This window comes from Enhydra lutris, unplaced genomic scaffold (genome assembly GCF_002288905.1).
Source record: "Enhydra lutris kenyoni isolate GAN:26980312 unplaced genomic scaffold, ASM228890v2 scaffoldscaffold23, whole genome shotgun sequence".
Classification (NCBI taxonomy): domain Eukaryota; kingdom Metazoa; phylum Chordata; class Mammalia; order Carnivora; family Mustelidae; genus Enhydra; species Enhydra lutris.
Window position 1 is genome coordinate 2155432 of NW_019154107.1, and position 22544 is coordinate 2177975.

At 39.2% G+C, this 22544-nt stretch overlaps 1 protein-coding gene across 2 annotated transcripts in view; it reads right to left on the reverse strand.

Moving 5' to 3' along the window:
* Positions 1-9897: 9897 nt before the first annotated feature.
* LOC111150451 (ribosomal protein S6 kinase A3) overlaps positions 9898-22544 on the reverse strand; it is a 111743-nt gene continuing 99096 nt past the window's right edge. For both annotated transcript variants that reach the window (XM_022507919.1, XM_022507920.1), the window contains 5 exons: positions 22383-22544; positions 18938-19014; positions 18290-18407; positions 12146-12286; positions 9898-11506 (listed from right to left, as the gene is read on the reverse strand). In XM_022507919.1, coding sequence (XP_022363627.1) covers positions 11384-11506; positions 12146-12286; positions 18290-18407; positions 18938-19014; positions 22383-22544 — 621 coding nt within the window. In that variant the 3' untranslated portion in view covers positions 9898-11383. The remainder of the gene's footprint in view (positions 11507-12145; positions 12287-18289; positions 18408-18937; positions 19015-22382) is intronic.

Sequence of the window (22544 nt, forward strand, 5' to 3'; positions counted from 1 at the left end):
CTTGCGTCTCTTTTCCCCGCCTCCGGACGGCGGCTGGCCCGCCCACCCCTCCCGGGCCCTACGGCGCAGGCGTGGGCGACTAACACCCGCCCCCTCCCCCCGCCCTCCATTGTTAGAGCGATGGTGACGCGCTTTTGAAGCGTTCACAGTAGTTTGCTGGAACGGGCGGGGGATGGGACCGTGAGCCAGGAGGAGCAGGAGTCAGGGGAGTGGGCGGGGCCTAGGCGTCACAATTAAGGACGGATTCAGGTGGCGCCCGCTGCTGGCTGACATCAGACCTCTCTGCTGCTTTTTGACAAGCCGCGTCTTGGGGTTTGCGCTGCTGCTGACTCATTAATCTCACAGCTCGTTTTAACTAGGCCCTTTCACCCGCCCGACGTGGTCGGGAGACTGAGCAGAAAGGCAAGGCTCTCCGGTGATCTCCATTTACCAAGGCATAATATTTGCATGACATTTGTTTTTTCTTTATAATAAAGGCTACATCTGTTGCTTGCTATTACCATCAGTTAGCAGAATGTCTCACACATAGTAGATGCTCAGTATATACACCAGGAGGGAAGGAGGGGAAAAGACATAAACTCGGTGTTATGGGCTGAACTGTGCCCTCCCAAAATTCATACATTGAATTCTTGACCCCTAACATCTAAGAATGTGACTGTATTTAGAAATAGGGTCTTTAGGGGCACCTTTGGCGCAAGTCTTGATCCCACGGTCTGGGATGGAGCCCTGCTTAGGGCTCCCTGCTCAGCTGGGAGTCTGCTTCTCTCTCTCCCCGACCCCTCGCATGTGCTCGCTCGCTCTCTCAAATAAATAAAAAAGTCCTTTAAGAATGAAAACAAAGGGGGCGCCTGGGTGCCTCAGTGGTTAAAGCCTCTGCCTTCGGCTCAGGTCATGATCCCAGAGTCCTGGAATCGAGTCCCACATCCGGCTCTCTGCTCAGCGGGGAGCCTGCCTCCTCCTCCTCTCTCTCTCTGCCTGCCTCTCTGCCTACTTGTGATCTGCCTGTCAAATAAATAAAAATCTTAAAAAAAATGAAAAAAAAAGTAGGGCCTTTAGAAGTAATTAAGTTGAAAAGAGTTCATTATGGTGGGCCGGAATGCAATATTGACTGGTGTCTTTACAAGAAGAGGAAGAGGAGGTTAAGATGCAGACACAGAGGGGAACACCGTGTGAACAAGGTGTCAGCCTTTACAAGCCAAAGAGAGAATCCATACAAGAACCCAACACTGCAGACCTCTTGATCTCAGACTTACCGCCTCTGACACTGTGAGAAAATAAATTTTTTTTTATTTATTTATTTGACAGAGAGAGATCACAAGTAGATGGAGAGGCAGGCAGAGAGAGAGAGAGAGAGGGAAGCAGGCTCCCCGCCAAGCAGAGAGCCCGATGCGGGGCTCGATCCCAGGACCCTGAGATCATGACCTGAGCCGAAGGCAGCGGCCTAACCCACTGAGCCACCCAGGTGCCCCGAGAAAATAAATTTTTACTGTTTAAGCCACTCAGTTTCTGGTATTTTGTTATAGCAATCCCAGTCAACTTATACAGCAGACTATACAGGACATACAGCTTCACTTTTAAGTAAACTTTAGTTTTTGTTTTTTTTTTTTAGATTTTATTTATTTATTTGAGAGAGAGCATAAACAGGAGGAGCAGCAGGCAGAGGGAAAGGAAGAAGCAAGCAGGCTTCCCACTGAGCAGGGAGCCCGATGCAGGGCTCCATCCCAGGACCCCAAGATCATGACCTGAGCCGAAGACACGCTTAACCGACTGAGCTGCCCATGTGCCCCAGTAAACTTATTTTAAATAAATCACTTTTCTGAAAATATTAGGGTGTAAGCATTATCTTTCCAAGGAAATGGACATACCTAAGTGGCAGAGAAATAAAGTGCTATTGTTGAAAATAGTGGTTTTATACCAGAGACATCTGACAGTCTCTGGAGATATTTCTAATTGTCACAACTGGGAAGGAAGGATGCTGCTGCTGGCACCTAGTAGACAGAGGCCAGGGATGCTGGTAAACATTGTACAGGGCACAGTACAAACCCACCCACCCACAAACAAAGCATCATCCAGACCAAAACACTAAAATAGCTGAGGATGAGAAACCAATGACAGGCATTTCTTAGAGACTGAAAGATGATGAGGACTTAAAGTTCTGGGTTTCTTTTTCCATTTGCAATAACTTGTAATATTCACAATTGAGGATGAAGGACATCTATGAAATTTATTTAAATTTTGCTTGAGGCCAAATGATTATGAACTTGGGACTTAAGTCAGAGAGAGCTGGGCTCAAATTCAGCTCTGCAGCAACTTATCACTCTATAACTATGGACAAATTACTTAACCTATTTATAAGTCTCAGTTACCTCAGCTATAAATTGGGTATAGGAATAATACATATCATATTGGGTTATTGTGGGAATTAAATCGATATAATACATTTATTGTTTAGCAGTTGTGCCTAGCACCTGGCAAGTCAGACTCCAAGTGTCTGAAGTTCAAATATTTAAAAACCAAAAGTCTCTGCCAATTACTCAGTATAAAACCCCAAAGGAAAAAAAAAATCAGGCTTCATTTGTCTATCATAGGATGGTTCTCACATTTGACTGACCATCAGAATCATTTGGAGAGAGGTGAGTCATGGGGACATCTGAGGGAAATGACTACTGGGCAGAGCATAAAGACCTGGAGCAGGAGCATGCTTAGAATGATGTGAAATGTTGGGGTTCAGGAATGAGTGGTCAAGGAAAAATTCTTGAGATGTCTTCAGTGCAAAAAGGGCGATTTTATTAAAGCATGGGAACAGCACCTGTGGGCAGAAAGAGCTGCACTGGGGTTGTGAGGAATGGCTAATTATATAATTTCAAGTTGGGAGGGGGTTCAAGATAGCGTTAAGTCAGCAAGGTTTCCAGGACCTTGATGGGCTAGCTGTTGTTAGGAAAAGGTCATTTACCACTATCTAGTAAAACCTTAGTCATGAGACCCTTTAAAAGTATATCAGTGATGGGGCGCCTGGGTGGCTCAGTGGGTTAAAGCCTCTGCCTTCGGCTCAGGTCATGGTCCCAGTGTCCTGGGATCGAGCCCCGCATCGGGCTCTCTGCTCAGCAGGGAGCCTGCCTCCTCCTCTCTCTCTCTGCCTGCCTCTCTGCCTACTTGTGATCTCTGTCTGTCAAATAAATAAATAAAATCTTTAAAAAAAAAAAAAAAGTATATCAGTGGGCCATATGTTGGGAGGATGATTGCTAACATATATCTTGGTGGGGATGGGTAGAGAAAAGGAAGTTTCCAAAGGGATTTTTGGAAGGATCTTGGAGGTCTGGTTAATGTCAAGCTAAGGCTGTCTTTTGCCTTTAGCAAAGCATTCACATTGAGGTAGTTAAGTTCCTGAGGGACGATCACTCTACCTGTCTCAAGTATGTGTCAGTTGGCTGTTAAGTTATTTTTAAATTTTTTTTTAATATTTCAATTTTATATTTGTTCTACTGGTTTTAACCATGTGCTCAAAATTTCTTATGCAGTATTGGATTTACTTTTTTTTTAACATCTTAATTTTACTTTTCAGTGTTCCAAGATTCATTGTTTATGCACCACACCCAGTGCTCCATGCAATACATGCCCTCCTTAATGCCCACCACCAGGCTCACCCATCCCCCCCACCCCCCTCCCTTCCAAAACCTTCAGTTTGTTTCTCAGAGTCCACAGTCTCTCATGCTTTGTCCCCCACTCCGATTTCCCCCAATTCACTTTTCCTTTCCTTCTCCTGATGTCCTCCATGTTATTTGTTATGCCCCACAAGTAAGTGAAACCGTATGATAATTGACTCTCTCTGCTTGACTATTTCACTCAGCATATTCTCCTCTAGTCCCGTCCATGTTGATAAAAAAGCTGGGTATTCATCCTTTCTGACGGCTGAGTAATATTCCATTGTATATATGGATCACATCTTCTTTACCCATTCGTCTGTTGAAGGGCATCTTGGCTCTTTCCCCAGTTTCATGATTTATTTTCTTGAGTGCCTCTAACTCTCTCTGTATATTCTGTTCTCCACCCTTCCTTCCCCTTTTAGGTTGCAGCATAATCATTGTTTTCTTAGAAGGCCTACCCTGCCCTGACCCTTAGGCAACTCTGCTATATATTCCTATAGCATCCTGCACTTCCTTTACCTAATTTTGCTAAAGTCAATCAATTCTATCAATTTAGGGTGGATTAACAAAATTCAGTATCTGGATCTTCAAAGCTGCAGAAGAGTGATCATGGCAAAAATTGCTCCTTCATGTTGGCTTGTCTGAGGAGCCAGATGTTTTTCTAGATAACCATGGTAGGCTGGCTAATGGACCCCAAAAATGTTCATGTCCTAATCCCTGGACCCTGTGAATATATTATCCTATGTGGCAGAAAGAATTAAGATTGCAGATGCAATTAATGTTGCTAGTTAGTTAACCTAGAGATGTGGAAAGTTTCCTGGATTACCTGAGTGGGCCAATCACATGAGTCTTTAAGAGTGGAAGAAAAGGTCGAAGAGAGGAGTCAGATTCGTGTGACAAGGACTCTACCCACCATTGCTAGTTTTGAAGATGGAAGAGGGTGGCCATGACCCAAGGAATGCAGCTAGCCTTCAGAAACTGGAAAAGGCAAGGAAACAATTCTCTCCTAGCACTTTCAGAAAGGAATTCAGCCTGTCCAACACCTTGGTCTTAGTCCAGTGAGACCCATATTGGGTCTTCTTCTTCTCACCTACAGAACTGTGAGAATAAATCTGTGTTGTTCTGAACTGCCAAGTTTGTGGTGATTTGTTACAGCAGCAGCAAACAAGCACAGTAACAGTCCTATGTTGCCTCTGTATAATACCAAGTAGACCTTGAAGCTCTCCATCTTAACCTGAATAGCCAAATTAAACCATGTGGATAGTCCCCAAACTGTTTTGGCCTGAATTGTAGTTAAGACAAAGCTGTTAAGGGTGAGACCCTAATGCAATATGACTTGTATCCCTGTAAGAGGAAGAGACAGAAGGGGCAGAATGACTACTTGAAGAGGCAGCAAGAGGGTGGTCATCTGCAAGTCAAGGGAAGAGGCCTCAGAAGAACCCAACCCTAATTGACTTCCAGACTCCAGAAGTATGAGAAAATAAGTTTGTTGTTGAAGCCACCCAGTCTGTGGTATTTTGTTATGGCAGCCTGAAATGATGAATAAATACACCATCATAATATAAAATTACTAAGAATGTCAATAGGAAAGGTAAGGGCTAACTGTAGGCCTATAACCCATTCCCTCTCTACCAGAAATCAATGACCTCAATCAAATTTCCTTAAATACGCAATGATATTAGCAGAAAGAAAACGAAAAGTTCTTATGTCTAAAATGCTTTTAGGGGCACCTGGGTGGCTCAGTGGGTTAAAGCCTCTGCCTTTATTTAGATCAGATCATGATCCCAGGGTCCTGGGATTGAGCCCCACATCGAGCCCCGCATCGGGCTCTCTGCTCAGCGGGGAGCCTGCTTCCCTTTCTCTCTGCCTGCCTCTCTACTTGTGATCTCTGCCGGTCAAATAAATAAATAAAATCTTAAAAAAAAATAAAATAAAACGCTTTTAGCAAGATACATTTTGTCTCTAGAGATGGCTTATTGTAAAACATGGAATTTATGGACTGATGAAGCATGGTTGGCTGGAGAATGGGGGTTCATCATTTGTGTAATCAATGAGGTATAAAAAGGGGAGGTTGCAAAACCAAATAACTTCCCTTGTTTAAGCAATGTTTCCAGATTGCTCAGAAGAAAACTGTCCTTTAATTCTGAGTCCAAAGTGTACAGTAATGAGGAAGAGAAAGGGTATTTTGGAGCTAAGTCTGATGATTTTGGACTTCTCGAAGAACAGATTATTTCACCTGTGCCTGGTGATCGCTCTGTATCCTTCGAATCATTAATCACATTTGGTATTGGGTTAAGATCTATGATTCATGTGCCTGATGGGACTCTCTTTGGGCTAACCAAGACTTTGCATACAAAAATTATCTTGCACTTCTTATTAACTCAGAAATGTTCTTGTTTTAAGTTCTATCAATCCGATTTGATAAATTTATACTTTGGAAAAAAAATTTATACTTTGGATAGAATTTGACATTATGAAGGATTATCATATAACTGAAATAACCTGATAAATGACATACATGCATTTATTTGAAACTTTATTATATAAATTTTCATTTCTTTTAAAGATTACAAAACCTGTTCTGTGACAGGAATACAAGCAATATTGTTCCAGGATTATTCATGGATACATCTGAAAGACCTTAGATTACGCATTAATAGTATGATTTGAAAACTTCCCAGATTAAACTCTTAAGTAAAACAATTTAAAGTATTCAGTGATAATTAATCCTTTACAAGCATTTCATAATTATGGCAGCAGTTCCAAGCATCTGATGTGATTTAACCACCAATAAAAGGTACAATACATAGGAACTCATGATATGGTAACTTGGGCTTCCAGCATGCCTTACTAGAGAGAAACTAGTATAAAGTAAGATCAGGTATAATAGTAGAAAAATATTTGTGATTTTTTTTTTCTTTTTTAAAAACTGTTTTAAGTAGTTGCCCACCCTATTCCCACCCAAGGCCAAAAATGCAAAATAATTACATCCCTTAGGTGTATACCTTCCCTTTTGCTTGGGTAAGAGTTAAGATAAACCTAATACATGTACATAATTTTAAGAATTAAAAACTCATCACCCATAATTATTAAGGATGCTAAGGAATGGCAATTAAAAAAAAAAGCTTTAGATGATAAACTAGATACACAAACCAAAACCTTTATCCTTAGGCCCTTGCTTTGTATTTAAAAGTTCTACTTTACATACTTGTTTGAAAAACTCAGTATACAGCTCATTCAGTACTATAGTGATACTAGGAGTAAAAATTTTCACTTTCATTAGATATTGAACTAATCTACTTAGACTATTACGGAGACTCTCCTCTCACATGTGTTTACACATATTGTACTCAAATGGTATGTGCTCTAGAAGAGGTTTTCTTGAGGTCTGCATCTCTGAACTTAAGTCTCTAAATTTTCCTTTTCACTAATCTCTATTCAATGTCATATACTTTGCTAGTTGCTCTGGGAGAAGTCATGGACATTTAAACAGCTTATCATGCACTTCAAGGTTATATGGCAAAATAATGAGGAAAGTGCCTTAAGAGGTAGGAAGTAGACTCTCATCCCAACCCTTGCTATGCCCTGTATGAACAGTTAAAAGACTATAATAAAGTGGTAAATGTGAGACTGATAGTAATACAAGGCTTAAGAAAATTAACTTGACTTCATTACTAGAATTGAGAACACTCAGTCACACTGGAACCAGTTACAAGTCACTTGACCACACAAAATACAGCAGTGTCAGAAGTACATAAAGCACACTGTAGATACAAATTCTTCTTGGCCATCCATATTTAGGTATTATCATTCTGTAGATTCTTCACTAGAAAAAGTGGTTAAGCGTGGCTCTGTAGAATACCACAGTCCCAAGAAAGCAAATTTCATTCCTTCTTTAATTGGTCTCCACCAATGGTCACTTGGGGAAACCAGCAAAATGTAAGCAATCTGGAGGCGAAAAGAGGACTATTTTCACTAATTGAAATATAAATAATGAGTTAAGTCAACTTATCTGTGAATTAAATAAAACTCAATGTATACATCTAGTGTGAGTCACATGGAGCTGGACCTTTCAGAAAGACAGAACTCTATGACTAGATTGGAACCCCTTGGTTTAAGCACCAAGGGTCAACCATGGAACCCATCATATTTCTTAAGCACAGAAAACAGACCTTTTCTAACTCTTTACATTCCTGAGATACCTGTCCTAATGCCTTCAAAAATCTCATAAATCCTCGATACCACCATGAGAATTTTATCTATAAAATACGGTAAAGCAAGCTGAGTATTTTTCAGTCATTTATAAAGGCCGGGAAGTAGAGACTATTAAAGCCATGTCGAGATATGTATTGCTGACCTCCATGGTGATTAAGTACATCTGTACAAAGGCTCCCAAATCTTGGATGTTTTTCTGCTCTCATCCCAGGCTGGACCCACCCCAGTCCCTTTCCAACCCAATCCATTCTCTTACTCATGAAGCCTTTGCACCCTTCTCCCTCTTCAAATCTTTCCTGGGCTGAGGGTGCAGGGCACAGCAAACAGGCCAGCCCCACCTCTCATAATGTCCCCACTTCTTAAAATTAGATGGGAAATGGTTGATCCAAATCCATACTTTGCAGCCTACCACAGTGAAATGTGAATCTCTACTGCATACACACCACACCCCCTCCAGACCCTAAGTGACTTTTCCCCACACATCAGCCTTGCAGCATCTTGATTCTGTGCCTTGTCAAAATATTACATTTTTGGACTTTTGGGGTTGCTTGTGAATAAATTAAAGTTAAAGGTCTACTGTACTTAGGAAAAAAGACATCTCTATAAATTAGGAGTTAAAATGACTTACATAAAAAATTAAAAGGACAAAAACTTACCTTAACATCATCACTTGAAAGGGAAGATACAAAACACGTGGTAGCGTAATCCATATTTTTCAGCATACGCTTGGAAAAGTTAAATGCAATCTACCATTCTAGATATTATTTTGGATTATAGGCTAAGAGGAAGTTTGTAAAAGTGGCCTGATGGTTTAGTTCCTTCTTTCACACTGAAATAATCTTTAAGACTAAACTAAAACCTTCTGGGAGAAGCCCTGGTAACTAGGAGAACTAACTGGTTAAGGGCCCAGAGGAACTGGACTCAGTAATTAATAGAAAAGTAAACCCAGGGCAAGCATTACATTTAGAGCTATCTGCTGTAAATCAAAGGCAATAGGAACACCAGGACCACAGATGAAATAAATCAAGCTCATGAACTGCATTTTAGGCAAAAGTCTTCAGTTTTGTGAACACATGACTTGCTTTTCTCCAATAAAACTGGCAGTTGAAGTAGGCGAAGAAGGCATTATCTTTGAAAGCAATAAACTTGCCATTCATCTACCAGTGGAGTAATGTCCCAAGAAATACTTTTTTTTTTTTTTTAACAACTCTGCTCCTGGTTGGGTGATAATATGAAGGGAAGGTAGCATGGTGTTATGAGGGGGAAAAAAACTGAGTAAGAAGTTAAGGATTCTAGTCTTTGTTTTGGGTCTTAGTTACTTTACATGCAATATGAGAATGTTGAACTAGATAATTTATAAGGATTTACACATTTACTTCTGGTTCTAAGACTACGATGGACAACACACCTAAGCACTTATGGAATAGCATTGGTATCCAAAATTTGAAAATGTCTTTTTTTTTTTTTTTTGGCCTAGAGTTACACTAACATTTTAAAAGCGACAAGATTTGGGATGGGTGTGGTTTGAAACACTGAATAGAGAGAGAGAGAAAGAAAGAAAAAAATTTCTTTCTGGGCAATGGGAAGCAGATTTTGATAGTCAGCATTTATATACTCAAGAATTTTAAAAAACTTTCTCCATCTAGATCTTCTGAATCCCTCTTACTGTACATTTTTTTAAATTTAGAAGATAAACTTACATTTGATTTCTATGCAATAATAATTTTGTGTCACTTAAGCAAAATGAATGTTACAGATTTTCCCTTTCTCTTTAGCTGTGTGGAGGAGAACTTAAAGTAATAGTAAGTGGCTTCTAAGACATTTAACTAAACTACACTTTCTTGGCTTTGTACTCTCAAAGAAAGATTTAAAGCTTTGGGCAGGTAAAAAGACTTCTGATGTAAATGGCTCAGTACATGGCTAAGAGATCTGTTGGGCACATTCTTGATGAGGTTAAGTTTAATCACTTTTCCTAGTTCATGTTTTTCATATTACATATTGATGTACGCTAGGCAGCTTAACCAAAATACAGGTAATAATGGATACAAAAGTTTCTTTAATCAAACAGAATTGTGGAAACTACCCAAATTAGATGTAGACAATGAATACTGTAACCTAAGCAGACCCAGTAACCACTATGAAAGCTGATCATTTCTGAAATTAAAGGAAGCATTATATGGCTATAAGTCATCAGAAGGAATTCAGAAAACACTCAATGGTGAACATTCACTTAGCCTACTTGAGCTATAATTTCAGGTGAGAACAAATACTGTTTGATCAAGAATGTTTTATTCCCTCGAATAAGAAAGTTTAAATCCAATTTCATAGAGAGGCTGGTGGCCTTTATTACATTCAAATTAGTGTTTAATATAGAGCATCGTAATGGGATAGAACTCATTATGATTTACCTTTTTTCCAAAAAGCATACTTTTCTTGCAGGTATACAAGAACAGGTATCCTGTCATTCATATGCTAAATTCTGCAATTTGATCTATTTAAACATGAGAGATCTAATGGGACTTGAATGACCTGTTGTTAAATTTTCCTTCACCAATCTCTTCACCAGAACTCTTAAAGGCCTTTGATGTATGTTGGCAAAATCCCAAATTATATGCCAAATACTAAATATGGATACTATTCAAGATCAAAAGTGCAAGAACTACCTCCTTAATTAAGGAAAAAAGAACCCTAAGGAGTTGCAACGTATATGGACTAACTTCATAGGTGTACTCTTGATGTCATGCCACACACACGTGATAACTTTCTCTACCATAACAGCTCTCTAGGTTAGTCTGACAAAGCACCTGACTTTAAGAAACAAACAAATGAACGAACCAGTGAAACAGACATGGGGAAATATATGTACATTTTGGAAGTATTACATTCAACAGCTGTTCCACAATCTGGCCATTTTTAGGGCTGTCCAACAATACTGTTAATCCAGGTGAACTATTTAACCAGATTTAATAGTCAATTGATTAATAATAATAGATTCCAAGTTAAACAAAGCATGTATACATTAAAGAAAGCAGTACAGAAATGTACTGTATATGAACTGTTTACAAAAACATACAAAATGTTGGATGGCACAAGGGATACAGTGCTAATAGAAACGGATTGTTTAAGCTAAGTGCTTAACATAAACTGTCCATCCCTATAACTAACAAAGAATATTTCAGGGACATGAAATATTTCCTATAAAAATAATGCTATATGGTGTAGAGTACTTTATTCAGTGTATTTTTAGGTGGTATTCGTATGTTCATTATTCTTGTTGATTCAGTGAATATGTCTTCATCATGTTTCCATTTTCATTTCATCCGAAGCTCCAGGAAAATCTAACTTGCTAACAATCATTTAAAGCGAGAAGAGACGGAAGCAGGAGCAGCAGGAGGAGCAGCAGCATTATGGGTACCAGCTGGGACAGTGTGTGCTTGCAGGTGTCTCTCAGATATGTGCTACCTGTCGCCAGAACTTGTGCTATCAACTTACACCATGGTACCAAATATCTCACTGAGGTCACTTCACAGAGCTGTGGAGGTGATTTTTTTAATACCTCTCCGCTGAGCAAGAGTAGAGCGGCCTACTGGTTCCAAAACTGGCGACTGATTACGGTTTAAAGCAGAATATGTAGCTGCCATAGCACCCTGAAAATAGGAAAGAGAGGTCACAACACAAATGACAATGGGTAGTCACAAGTACGTAGAATACAAAATACAGATATTCCCCCCCAGATAATTTCTTCACATGAAAATTTATATAGATTTAATTGGGCTTATAATGAAAATAACCATACTGGTCAAACCCTCTGATTTAACTAAAATTAAAGAGGCAGATATGGGAGGCTGAACTTACGGATGAGAAAGGACAGGGATGGGCTTATAACAAGCAGCCCTCACTTTACTTAGGACTATTCAACTTTTTGTTTCTTTGCAATTCTTTAATACCAGGGGCAGCAAAACATGCTCTTCTGGAACTTGTTTTGCCACTGCTGACAACCTCAAAGAATCTGCTCTGGGTTTTGCATAAGAAAGAAAAGTATAAACAAAAGTTAGGAAATCCATAAGCCTATGTGACAGATAAACTCAGAAGTCATTCTTAAACTGGTTTTATTATATTTTGGCATGCTTTGATTTTCTCTTTTCCAAACCGCTCGTTTTAAGAGAATATCACTTTAGAAATGGATGCAGGCTGAGCGAAAGGGAAAGGTGCTGTGGGCATGGACAGGGGAGCTCACAGTTTCCTGGAAGTCATGCAGAAAGCAGTGCCTGAATGGGGCAGCTCACCTTGACTAGATGGGGTGCATCCTGTCTGTTTAGTTGGTACTGTGGCAGCTGGTCCCAGTGGACGATCCAAGGATGTCTGAGCACAAGGGCAGCAGTCAGTCTCTGATGAGGATCCACATGAAGCATCTTTGACACCAGGTCCTGTAATGGGAAGAAGAGGAGTAATAAAACAAGTTTAAACTTTTGTTTGTTTTTCTAGAGCACTTGATACTGGTCAGCATTCTTCTTTAGCTTCTGTGACACTATTTTTTCCTGGTATCAAACCTTGGGGTTCAAAGCAATTTGGTCAATATAACAATTTCTTTCTTTCTTTTTTTTTTTTTAAGATTTACTTTAAAGAAAGCGACAGAGAGGGTGCCTGGGTGGCTCAGTGGGTTAAGCCTCTGCCTTTGACGCAGCTCATGATCTCGGGGTCCTGGGATTGAGCCCCACATCAGGCTCTCTGCTCAGCGGGGGGCCTGCTTTCATCTCTCTCTCTCTCTCTCTCTCTGTCAAATAAATAAATAAATAAACAAACAAATAAATAAATCTATCTTTATAAAAAAAGAAAGCGACAGAGAGAGAACAGAAGTGAGCATGAGCAGGGCAAGGGACAGTGGGAGAGGGAGAGGGAGAGAATCTCAAGCAGACTCCCCAACATGGGGCTGCATCCCATGACTCTGAGATCATGACCTGAGGTGAAATCAAGAGTTGGATGCTTAACTGACTGAGCCACCTCGGTGCCCCCAACACGGCAATTTCTTAAAAAAAAAAAAAAAAAAAAAAAAAGGGGGCAAAAAACCCAAGTCTCTGTTTTCTCCTTCCTGAGTAACAGTAACTTTGGTGCACTACAAAGAGTAAATTTACCACATTTATGTATCTTTGGGTACTTTGGCTCTTTTATTCACTGAGATATTCTGACTTTTCTATACTTTTGTAGTTTTATTTCCAAGTAATTTTCAGCTGAAGACTTTTTTGTGCTGCCGGTAATAATGAAAAGCAGAACATAACTGTCCAATAATAGGAATTTAATTGGAGAGCTCCAAATGCCCCCTCCAAAAGATTAGAGTTATTTTTTTTTAAGTAGGCTCCACGCCCAACGTGGGGTTTGAACTCACAACCCCAAGATCAAGAGTCACATGCTCCACCAACTGAGCCAGCCAGGTGCCCCAGATTAGAGTTATTTTTATTTTCCCCACTTCATGGGCATTACACAGGCATTACTTAAAAAAATAAAGAAATACAGAGAAGCAAAAGAACAAGAAGAACTCCCAGAATACCATTCTTCCAGAGAAAATGCCTTCTATCTATCCAAATGCTTTCCTATGCATGGAACACAGATCCATATAATTGCTATATAGTTTTATACTCTCCACAATAAGAACAGTTGTGACTTAAAAGAGCCATCTACCACTTGTTTAATTTTTCATTCAAAATATATCTATTTGAGTATCTATTAAAGGCCAAGTATTCTGCTAGACATTGGGTATTCAGCAGTGAACAAGATAGAAATGAACTCTGACCTCATGAAGCTTTCAGCCCAGTGAGGGAGAAACAAAGAATCAATTACAAAGCAAACAGTAAGTCTTTGATGGGATGAATAAGGAAGTATAGCTAGAGGAGCACAAAGAGACACCTGACCTGAATAGGATGGGGTGGCTTAGAAGTGACTTCTTTAGAGGAATGTGAGACCTGAAGGATGAGCTGTAGATAGATTATAGAGAAGGGGAGGAGGAAACAGAGCAATTCGGGGAGCTAGAGCGGAGTGTGATTAGAGGAAAGCCGTCAGGGATGAGAACGTGTCACAATTAAGGAACTGAAAGGAGTGCAGTGAGGCTGTAATAAAAACAAGTAGAACATGGCAGCAGATAAATGGGAAGGTGAGAAGGGACTAGACCATGAAGGCCCCTGTAAACTACATTAGCAAATCTGGTCTTTGTCTGGAGGTAAGAAATTATTTAAAGCAAGGGAATGACATAGTCAGGTTTGTACTTTAGAGAGCTTACCCTCACTAAGTGTGGAGGAAAATGGATTGGAGGGTGCAAGCCTGAAGACTCCAATTTGAGACTGGCAAGAGATGATGGCTTCAGGCTAGTGTAAGAGATGGCAAAATATGGATGGTCTGAGCTACTTAAGGGAAAGAAGCAACAGAACCTGGTGGCTGACTGGTACTGGGAACTGAAGAGATGTTATTCCAAGTACTCCTTTACTATTATTTAGTTTCTTATTTTTAGTTTTCATTAACAGCAAAGAACAGGAATAAGCTACTGAACAGAATTAGAAATAAAAAGTGAAACAATTAGGAACTCCCCTTCCAAATTCCTAAAGTGAGAAAATATGCTTCAAGTACAAAAAAAGTTGAAAAACTGCCCAGGCGCACAACAAAACTCTCTTCCTTCCATAAGTCTCATCACTCTGTTCAGATAAACTCATTCGTATTCATGGCTTTAGCTTCTACAGATGGTGACTCCTAACTCCACTGTCCACCCAAAACTTCACTCCTAATATCTGCATCAATACAGCCAGTTGCCTAATGGACATACATCTCTTACTTATACACCACAGTCGCATTTCAAATTCGTAATGTCCAAATCTGTAATTATCATGCCTCTCAAAACTACTTCTTTTGTATCCCGCATCTTGGTGAAAGAATACCACTACAACTCATTTGCCTATGGTGGCTATATGGACTACATGCTTACTATCTGCTTCCCCCTTGCTTCTTTTTTTCTTTAAAGATTTATTTATTTATTTAGAGACACACACACACACACACACACACACACACACACACACAGAATCTCAAACAGACTCCATGCTCAGCATGGAGCCCAGTGTGGGGCTTGATCTGACAACCCTGAGAGATCATGACCCAAGCCGAAACCAAGAGTCAGACGCTTAATCAACTGTGCCACTCAGGTGCCCCTCCCTTGCTTCTTATGTCCGTTTAACCACTGAGTCTATTTTGCCCCCTAAATTTCTCTTTAATTTAGCTCAAATCCTGCTACTCCTGCTCTAGTCTAGGTCTTCATCATTTGTGACCTGAAATACTGTAAAACCTTATAAGTAAAACCCTTAACATTAGGTCAGTGAGGACTGAATGAAATAATATAGGTATTAAGTGTTAGCATAGACCTTGGCACGTAAGTGCCCAGTGAATTGTAGTGATGGTCCTGTTCTTCTCAAAGCCACATATGAAACATATGGCCCATATGACTAATGACATTCACATGTGCAACTTGCTCTTGAGGGAACACATCAGACTGATAGAACCCTCACTTCCGACTGTGCATATTCACTGTACCATATAATGCTTATCTCAAGTCTTAACTGGACAAATTTGCAGAAGTTATCAGTAATAACGTGATATTTTTAAGAAAGGCTGTGAGTTAGATCCAATTTTTTGTGCTCTATTTTTTATCTCATCCTCACCTTTCTCTTTCATTCAAAAAAAACATACTGGAATCAAGTCAATGAGAGCCAAATTATCTAAATTAAAGCAAGACAAGGTCACCTCTATAATTTATTTTAAAAGGAGGCAATGGGTAAGCTCTGATTCTTTATACAGTGACATTATTTAATATGTCTCACAACTGATCATGACAATTTCTGGCAGACTACAGAGATAAGAATTACTGCTCTATAGAACAAACTTGAAAAAGGAAACTCTCATCATTACAACGCTTAATACTTTTCAGCAGTTCTCCAATACCTAGAATAAACCTGAAATCCTGAGCATAATCTGCAAAGCCTTTTATAATCTGGGTTCATCAGCTACCTTCTCACGTGTACCCCGTGCTAGTCACAACAAACTGTGCACAGCAACCTGGAAGCATTCTGCCATTTTCAGGCTGGCCTGACCACAAATAGCATGTGCTGCTCCCTCAGCCTGGGATGGAATACATCCTTCTGCTCCCTAAAGCTGCCAGGAAAATCCCCTCACTGCTTCTGGAAAGCTTTCTTGGAAATCTTTCTGACTGAGCACCATCTGTAAACTTCTTTAACACACAAAAATGTACCACTGTAACAGCACACGTGACACTGCGCTGTATACTTCTGGCCATCTCCCAACTAGACCAAGAGCTTCCTGAGATCAGGAATTCTATCTCAGTCACATCTTTGATCCCTGGACCTTCACATTTTAAGCATGCTGTAAGTGTTGAACACATGGATTAAAAAGAAATCCCAGAAAAAAAAATGAATCATCTGGTTTAAGAAATAATTGTTAAAAAAAGGGAAAGGCTAACACTTCATTTTAAATCAGTTATAAAGCCAAGTATCATCTATGCATACATTAAATTAGTTAACAAAGGCTTCATCTCTATGCCAAAAGAATCAACCTACATTTTTGACGTACCCTATTTACTTTTGCGATCATCTCAACTCAGGCTTCCACCTCTAACAGAAATCAGCAAGCACGTTTACCAGTATGTATCTTCTTTATCTCCTCCATGTTCTTCTTATTCGGAAGAGGAAACCTGCTCTTCTTTTTCTTTCTAATTTTCAAAATTTTCACTCTTGATTTTAAAAGAGCATTTTTCATGAATAAAGTAAAACTAGAGCAGAGTTGGAAAGCAAGTCTGCCAGAGTATGGCAGATCTTCCAGTGAAAAAGGCTTTTCAAATGGATTTCAAGCAGACACCTTAAAACCATACTACTGTTTATTATGAAAAAGATGAGACCCTTTTCTATATAATATGAGCCAAAAATAGAACATGGCGCAGTTATTCTAGGGAATAAGGGCTTTGGGACCAACTGCTTAGTTCAAAGCATCCACATGCTCCTGGTATGTAACTATGGACAAATTCACACAAAAATTCTAGCCTTGGTTTTCTTCTGTGAAATGGGGATACTACCACCTATTTTACAGGGTTTGGAAGAGGATTAAATGGGATGATTTAGGTGAGGTGCAGTGTGAGGCACAAAAAAGCCACAAAAATCATGAAGATTACCACCATTATCATCATTCTTCTTCTTCTTCTTCTTTTTAATTTTATTTATTTGTTAGAGTGAGAGAGAGAGAGCACAGTCAGGCAGAGTGGCAGGCAGAGGCAGAGGGAGAAGCAGGCTCCCCATGGAGCAAGAAGCCTGATGCAGGATTCAATCCCAGGATACTGGGATCATGACCTGAGCCGAAGGCAGCCGCTCAACCAACTGACCCACCTGGGCATCCCATCATTCTCCTTCTTATTACTATTATTTTGGTTAACAGGTTTATTATTTTTTTATTCCAAATTTTTATTTAAATTCTAGTTCACAACATACAGAGTAATATTGGTTTCAGGAGTAGAATTCAGCAATTCATCACTTACATTAATACCCAGTGCTCACTACAACAAGTGCACTCCTTAATACCCACCACCCATCGAGCCTATCCCCCACCCATCCCTCCATCAACCCTGAGTTTGTTCTCTATCATTAAGAGTCTCTTATATTGTGGAAAGAGCCGAGATGCCTTCAACAGGTGAATGAATAAAGAAGATGTGGTCCACATATACAGTGGAGTATTACTCAGCCATCAGAAAGGATGAATACTCAACTTTTCCATCAACATGGATGGAACTGGTGGAGATTATGCTAAGCGAAATAAGTCAGGCAGAGAAAGTCAATCATCATATGGTTTCACTTATTTGTGGAACATAAGGAATAGCATGGAGGACATTAGGAGAAGGAAGGGAAAAATGAAGGGGGGAAATCAGAGGGGGAGACGAAGCATGAGAGACTATGGACTCCAGGAAAGAAACTGAGGGTTTCAGAGGGGAGGGGGGTCGGGGATGGGTCAGCCTGGTGATAGGTACTAAGGAGGGCACGTATTAATGGAGGACTGGGTGTTATATGCAAACAACGAATCATGGAAAACTACATCAAAAACTAATGATGTACTGTACGGTAACTAACATAACAACAAAAAAAAGAGTCTCTTATACCACCATTATTATTCATCATGCTTGTCAGTAAGTAGTTTTAGATGTATAGATAATAAAGCCAAACCAATACCTTCTGGGAAACAAAATAATAGGTCCATTTTTGAGTTCAAGTTATTTGGTAACATCACTTCAAAATAATACTTTATAAACAAAAGTCTGTAACTGATTATTATTTTTTCTTACCAGGGATTATGAGAAATTATTTTCTAAGAAGCTTATAATAGGAAGCCATACTTACCTTTGCTGTGTCCGAAACAGAATTCCAGTAACCACCACTGAGTGAAAATTTTCCGCTGCCTATCCGTGCTAATATCTCCTCTGGTGTATCATCAGGGCCATTTGCAAATGGAGTGTAACTAATTTATAATGAAATTAAAATGTTAATGAATAAAATTTCTTTTTTGGTTGGTAATCTTCACATTTATTTGCAGTGTTCAAGAGTACTCCAGTTAATTTAATTAATGTAATATTTCATTAAAATTTCCTAAAGTGAAAAATATCAACATCATGAAGCACCATAAAGCACCAGGTCAAGGTATAAGCTATGAAATATTAATTAGACTTAATGTATGATAATATAAATATTTTAAGATATGACACATTAGAATAGACTATTTAAAAATAGTGTATGTTTATAACATAAGAGTACAAAAGAGGTATGGAAAAAATCAAGTTAAGACCTTAAGACATTAACAAATGGTACATTAAAGAAAGCCAGTAATGATACAGTTATAAATGTGGTACATATACATAGAGAGATATACACACACAGGATTATTAGATAACATGAGAAAACATGAAAAGAAAGATATTACAACAGAGAGATTAAAAAAATAGAACAGAATATTGATGAATATATGCTGATTACAACATATGGTCGACTCACCCAGTAAGCATTGTATAGAGGAGGACACCAAGACTCCATATATCACAAGCAGCATCATAGCCTTGTCGTTTTAAAACCTAAAAAAAGCAAAAATTAGTATTAACACACTACTGTTTAGAGAACTGAATAGGCTGTGAACTGTACTAGTTTCTAAATCAATGTATTTAAGAAAAACTCAACAGAACATGATTAACAAGCAAGGCAATATATTAATACTATTCTACAACTAATAATTCATTCATATATATATATGAATATATATTTACATACATATATATTTGATTTTGGTATTAGCATTCGTTGAGTGATGCTATGGCATATAGAAGACTATAAAATAAAATGAAATTAAGTTTTTCTCCCCACTGCTTCCCTCTAAGTTTCTTCTTTAAATGAATTTATATTCATTTTTGTATGAGGCTGCAGGAGTGGTTACATAAAACATTACTTTTAGGAATATATATAAAAGTACAAATAATATAATGCAAAATTATACTTTCACATATAAAAAATATGATTCACTCGAGCATTTAGTAATCACCAATTATTATCCGGCATGAAGCGTGATAAATACAAAACACTCTTGTTTCCTCAAGAAAATTAGAATACGGCAGGGGAAATAAACATACATATAGTTAATAATTCAACATGGTAAGTATTATAACAAAATTATGCCTAAAGTGTTATAGGTATAAAGATGAGGAAACCATTCATTCATTTTTTTTTTAAAAGATTTATTTATTTATTTTAGAATGAGAGGGAGAGCGAGAGCAAGAACGGGGTGGGGGGAGGGCGAGAGAATCTCAAGCAGACTGCCCGCTGAACATGGAGCCTGACGTGGGGCTTGATCCTATGACCTTGAGAAAATGACCTGAACTGAAGTCAACAGTCAGACGCTTAACCGACTGAGCTGCCCAGGTGTCCCCAAATAATTCATTTTTGATATGGGGAGAGAAGGAAGACTACAGGGCAGCCTGCTGGTACTGGGCCTATAAGTAAGAATTCAGGAAGCAAAGGGAGGAGGTGGAGGAGAGCAGGGGGCATTCAAAGGGCAGAGGCAAGAGAGCAGAGCATGCTTAAAGACAGGCAAGGATTCAGTGTGGCCAGATGTCCAGGTAGGGGATACCAGAGAGAATGAAGAAGGGCTTTTACAGATATCTTAAGGATTTAAAATGTTTTTCCTGTAGGCAGTCTGTGGTCATTGATACATTAAACAGGGAAATAAAATAGGTAGATATGTACACCAAAAGAGTAACTCCAGGTATAGAGGAAATGCTGGCAAGCAGACAGACTGGAAACAAGGTCGTCTGATAGGATGCAATTTGTAGCAAACTAAGTGAAAGGCTATGAGGAACCACACTAAGGCAGGACATGGAAAGGAAAAGATGTCATGATAAAACAGGAAGGACTTAGTAGAGATGGGATGTATGGGTAAGGGAAAGGGGGTCTAAACTATTCAGGAATCAGAATGGAAAGGGTTTGGTGACTGACAGGATGTAGAGAAATGATGGAGAAGGAGCATTTCAGGAGGACTTCCAAGTTTTAATTTGAATGACTAAGTGGTAAATCTCAGACAAAGAGTTAAAAGGTCAAGTCTAGGGAGAGTTTAATCATAGAAGATTTCCTGAAGAATATGAATTTAGAGGCTCTGAATCAAAAAAGGTCTTGAAGCAAAAAAATTTGAAACAAAAAACATTAGGTTTTGAAGCAAGAAACATTCCAACATGCCAAGGCAAAACAGCTACATGGTGATTTCCAGAAGCAGATTGCTTGTCTGAAGCAAGAAGTCCTCTTGAGGAATAATGAAATGGCTAGATGAAGTGACCATGCTTGGACATCAATATGTGTCAGAAGCTGTGGATATGTGGACAAAGAAGCAAAAAGTCTGTCCCTCATTAGTTCTAGTCCTACCAGGAGAACAGGTGCAAGTAGTCTTTTAAAACGTATTATTTTATATCTCAGAAGTAACAAGATTACAAAAAGTTTGGAAAATAGAGGGGCAATGGAGCTCTACAATCCAATGACATCCTAACCTTACCAACTGTTACCATTGTTTGGTGAAGTATCTAATGGTAAAAGCATAGACTTTGTAGCCATGTTGCCTGGGCTCAAATCTCAATCTGACCTCCAATGACATAACCTCTCATTGTGCACCTGGTTTCTTGTAAAATTCAAGTAAAAGGTCTCATTTCACATAAGAGAAAAAATTATTATATGTAAATGCTATTTGTGAGGATGAAATCAGCTAATACATGTGATTGGCACATAAGCCCTATATTAGAGTTAACTCTTACTTTTTATTACATAGTTCAGTCACATTTTTAAAAAAGATTTTATTTATTTATTTGACAGAGAGAGAGAGATAGCGAGAGGGAACACAAGCAAGGGGAAGTGGGAGAGGGAGAAGCAGGCTTCCCGCTGAGCAGGGAGCCCAATGTGGGACTCATCCAAGGACCGTGGGATCATGACCCAAGCAGAAGGCAGACACTTAACGACTGAGCCACCCAGGTGGCCCCACAATTACATTTTTTTTAAACACGGTGATAATAAACATGCATGAAATCTTGAGGGCAAAGCAGTGGACTTTAGATTTGCTACAATGGGGAACCAAAATTTCTTAGGAAAAGAAGCAACTTGATCAAAGCAGTGCTTAAAGACTTCAGTAACTTTACAGCTCTTCCGTAGAATGATCACAGGAGAGAGGGAGCAGGGTGCAGAGAGGCTGTGGCAGTCATTTGGGCTGTGGTGAAAGAAGCGGGGCTAGGATGGCAGTTCTGTGAAAGGAAGAACCTCGAACTGGTTTTAGGGGATAACAGAGATGGTACCTAGTTATGTAGCTAAAGACAAGAAGAGACCATGATGTTTTAGCCTCAGAAATACAGGAAGATGATAACAAAACCAGGAAATTAGAAGAATATTAGGAAAGGATGAGAATAAACTAGTTTCCATTTAATTCCATGTGCTCACAGGCCCCAAAGTGTCAATGATAGCAGACCGCTACAGATGTGTGATTATGTAGAAAGACAGAAGGCAGAGCAAAAAAAGGACTGTAGTGGACTAAGTAGTAGGGGACTGAAGACAAGATTTATTACCATCAGAAGAAAAAGAGCTGACATTTTAATTATTTGTTCAGTAGGTCTTCAATGAAACAACTATTAACCACTCTATATTAAACACAGCAGGGGTGCCTGGGTAGCTCAGTCATCAAGCCGTCTGTCTGCCTTTGGCTCAGGTCATGACCTCAGAGTCCTGGGATCGAGCCCCGCATCAGGCTCCCTGCTTGGTGGGAAGCCTGCTTCTCCCTCTCCCACTTCCCCTGCTTCTGTTCCCTCTCTTGCTGTGTCTCTTTCTGTCAAATAAATAAATAAAATCTTTAAAAAAGTAAATAAACACAGCAAATGAGTTTTTAAATATACTGAAATATTGGAAACAAATAATTCGCAATTACCTCTGGTGCAACAAAATTTGCAGTATAACAAGGAGTCATGAGAAGACCGTTTTCTGCTCTTAGCTGTTTGGCAAAGCCAAAATCACAAATTCGAATAGATTCTGGATTGCCAGATTCATCCACATAAAGAATGTTGCTAGGTTTCAAGTCTCTGTGAACCAC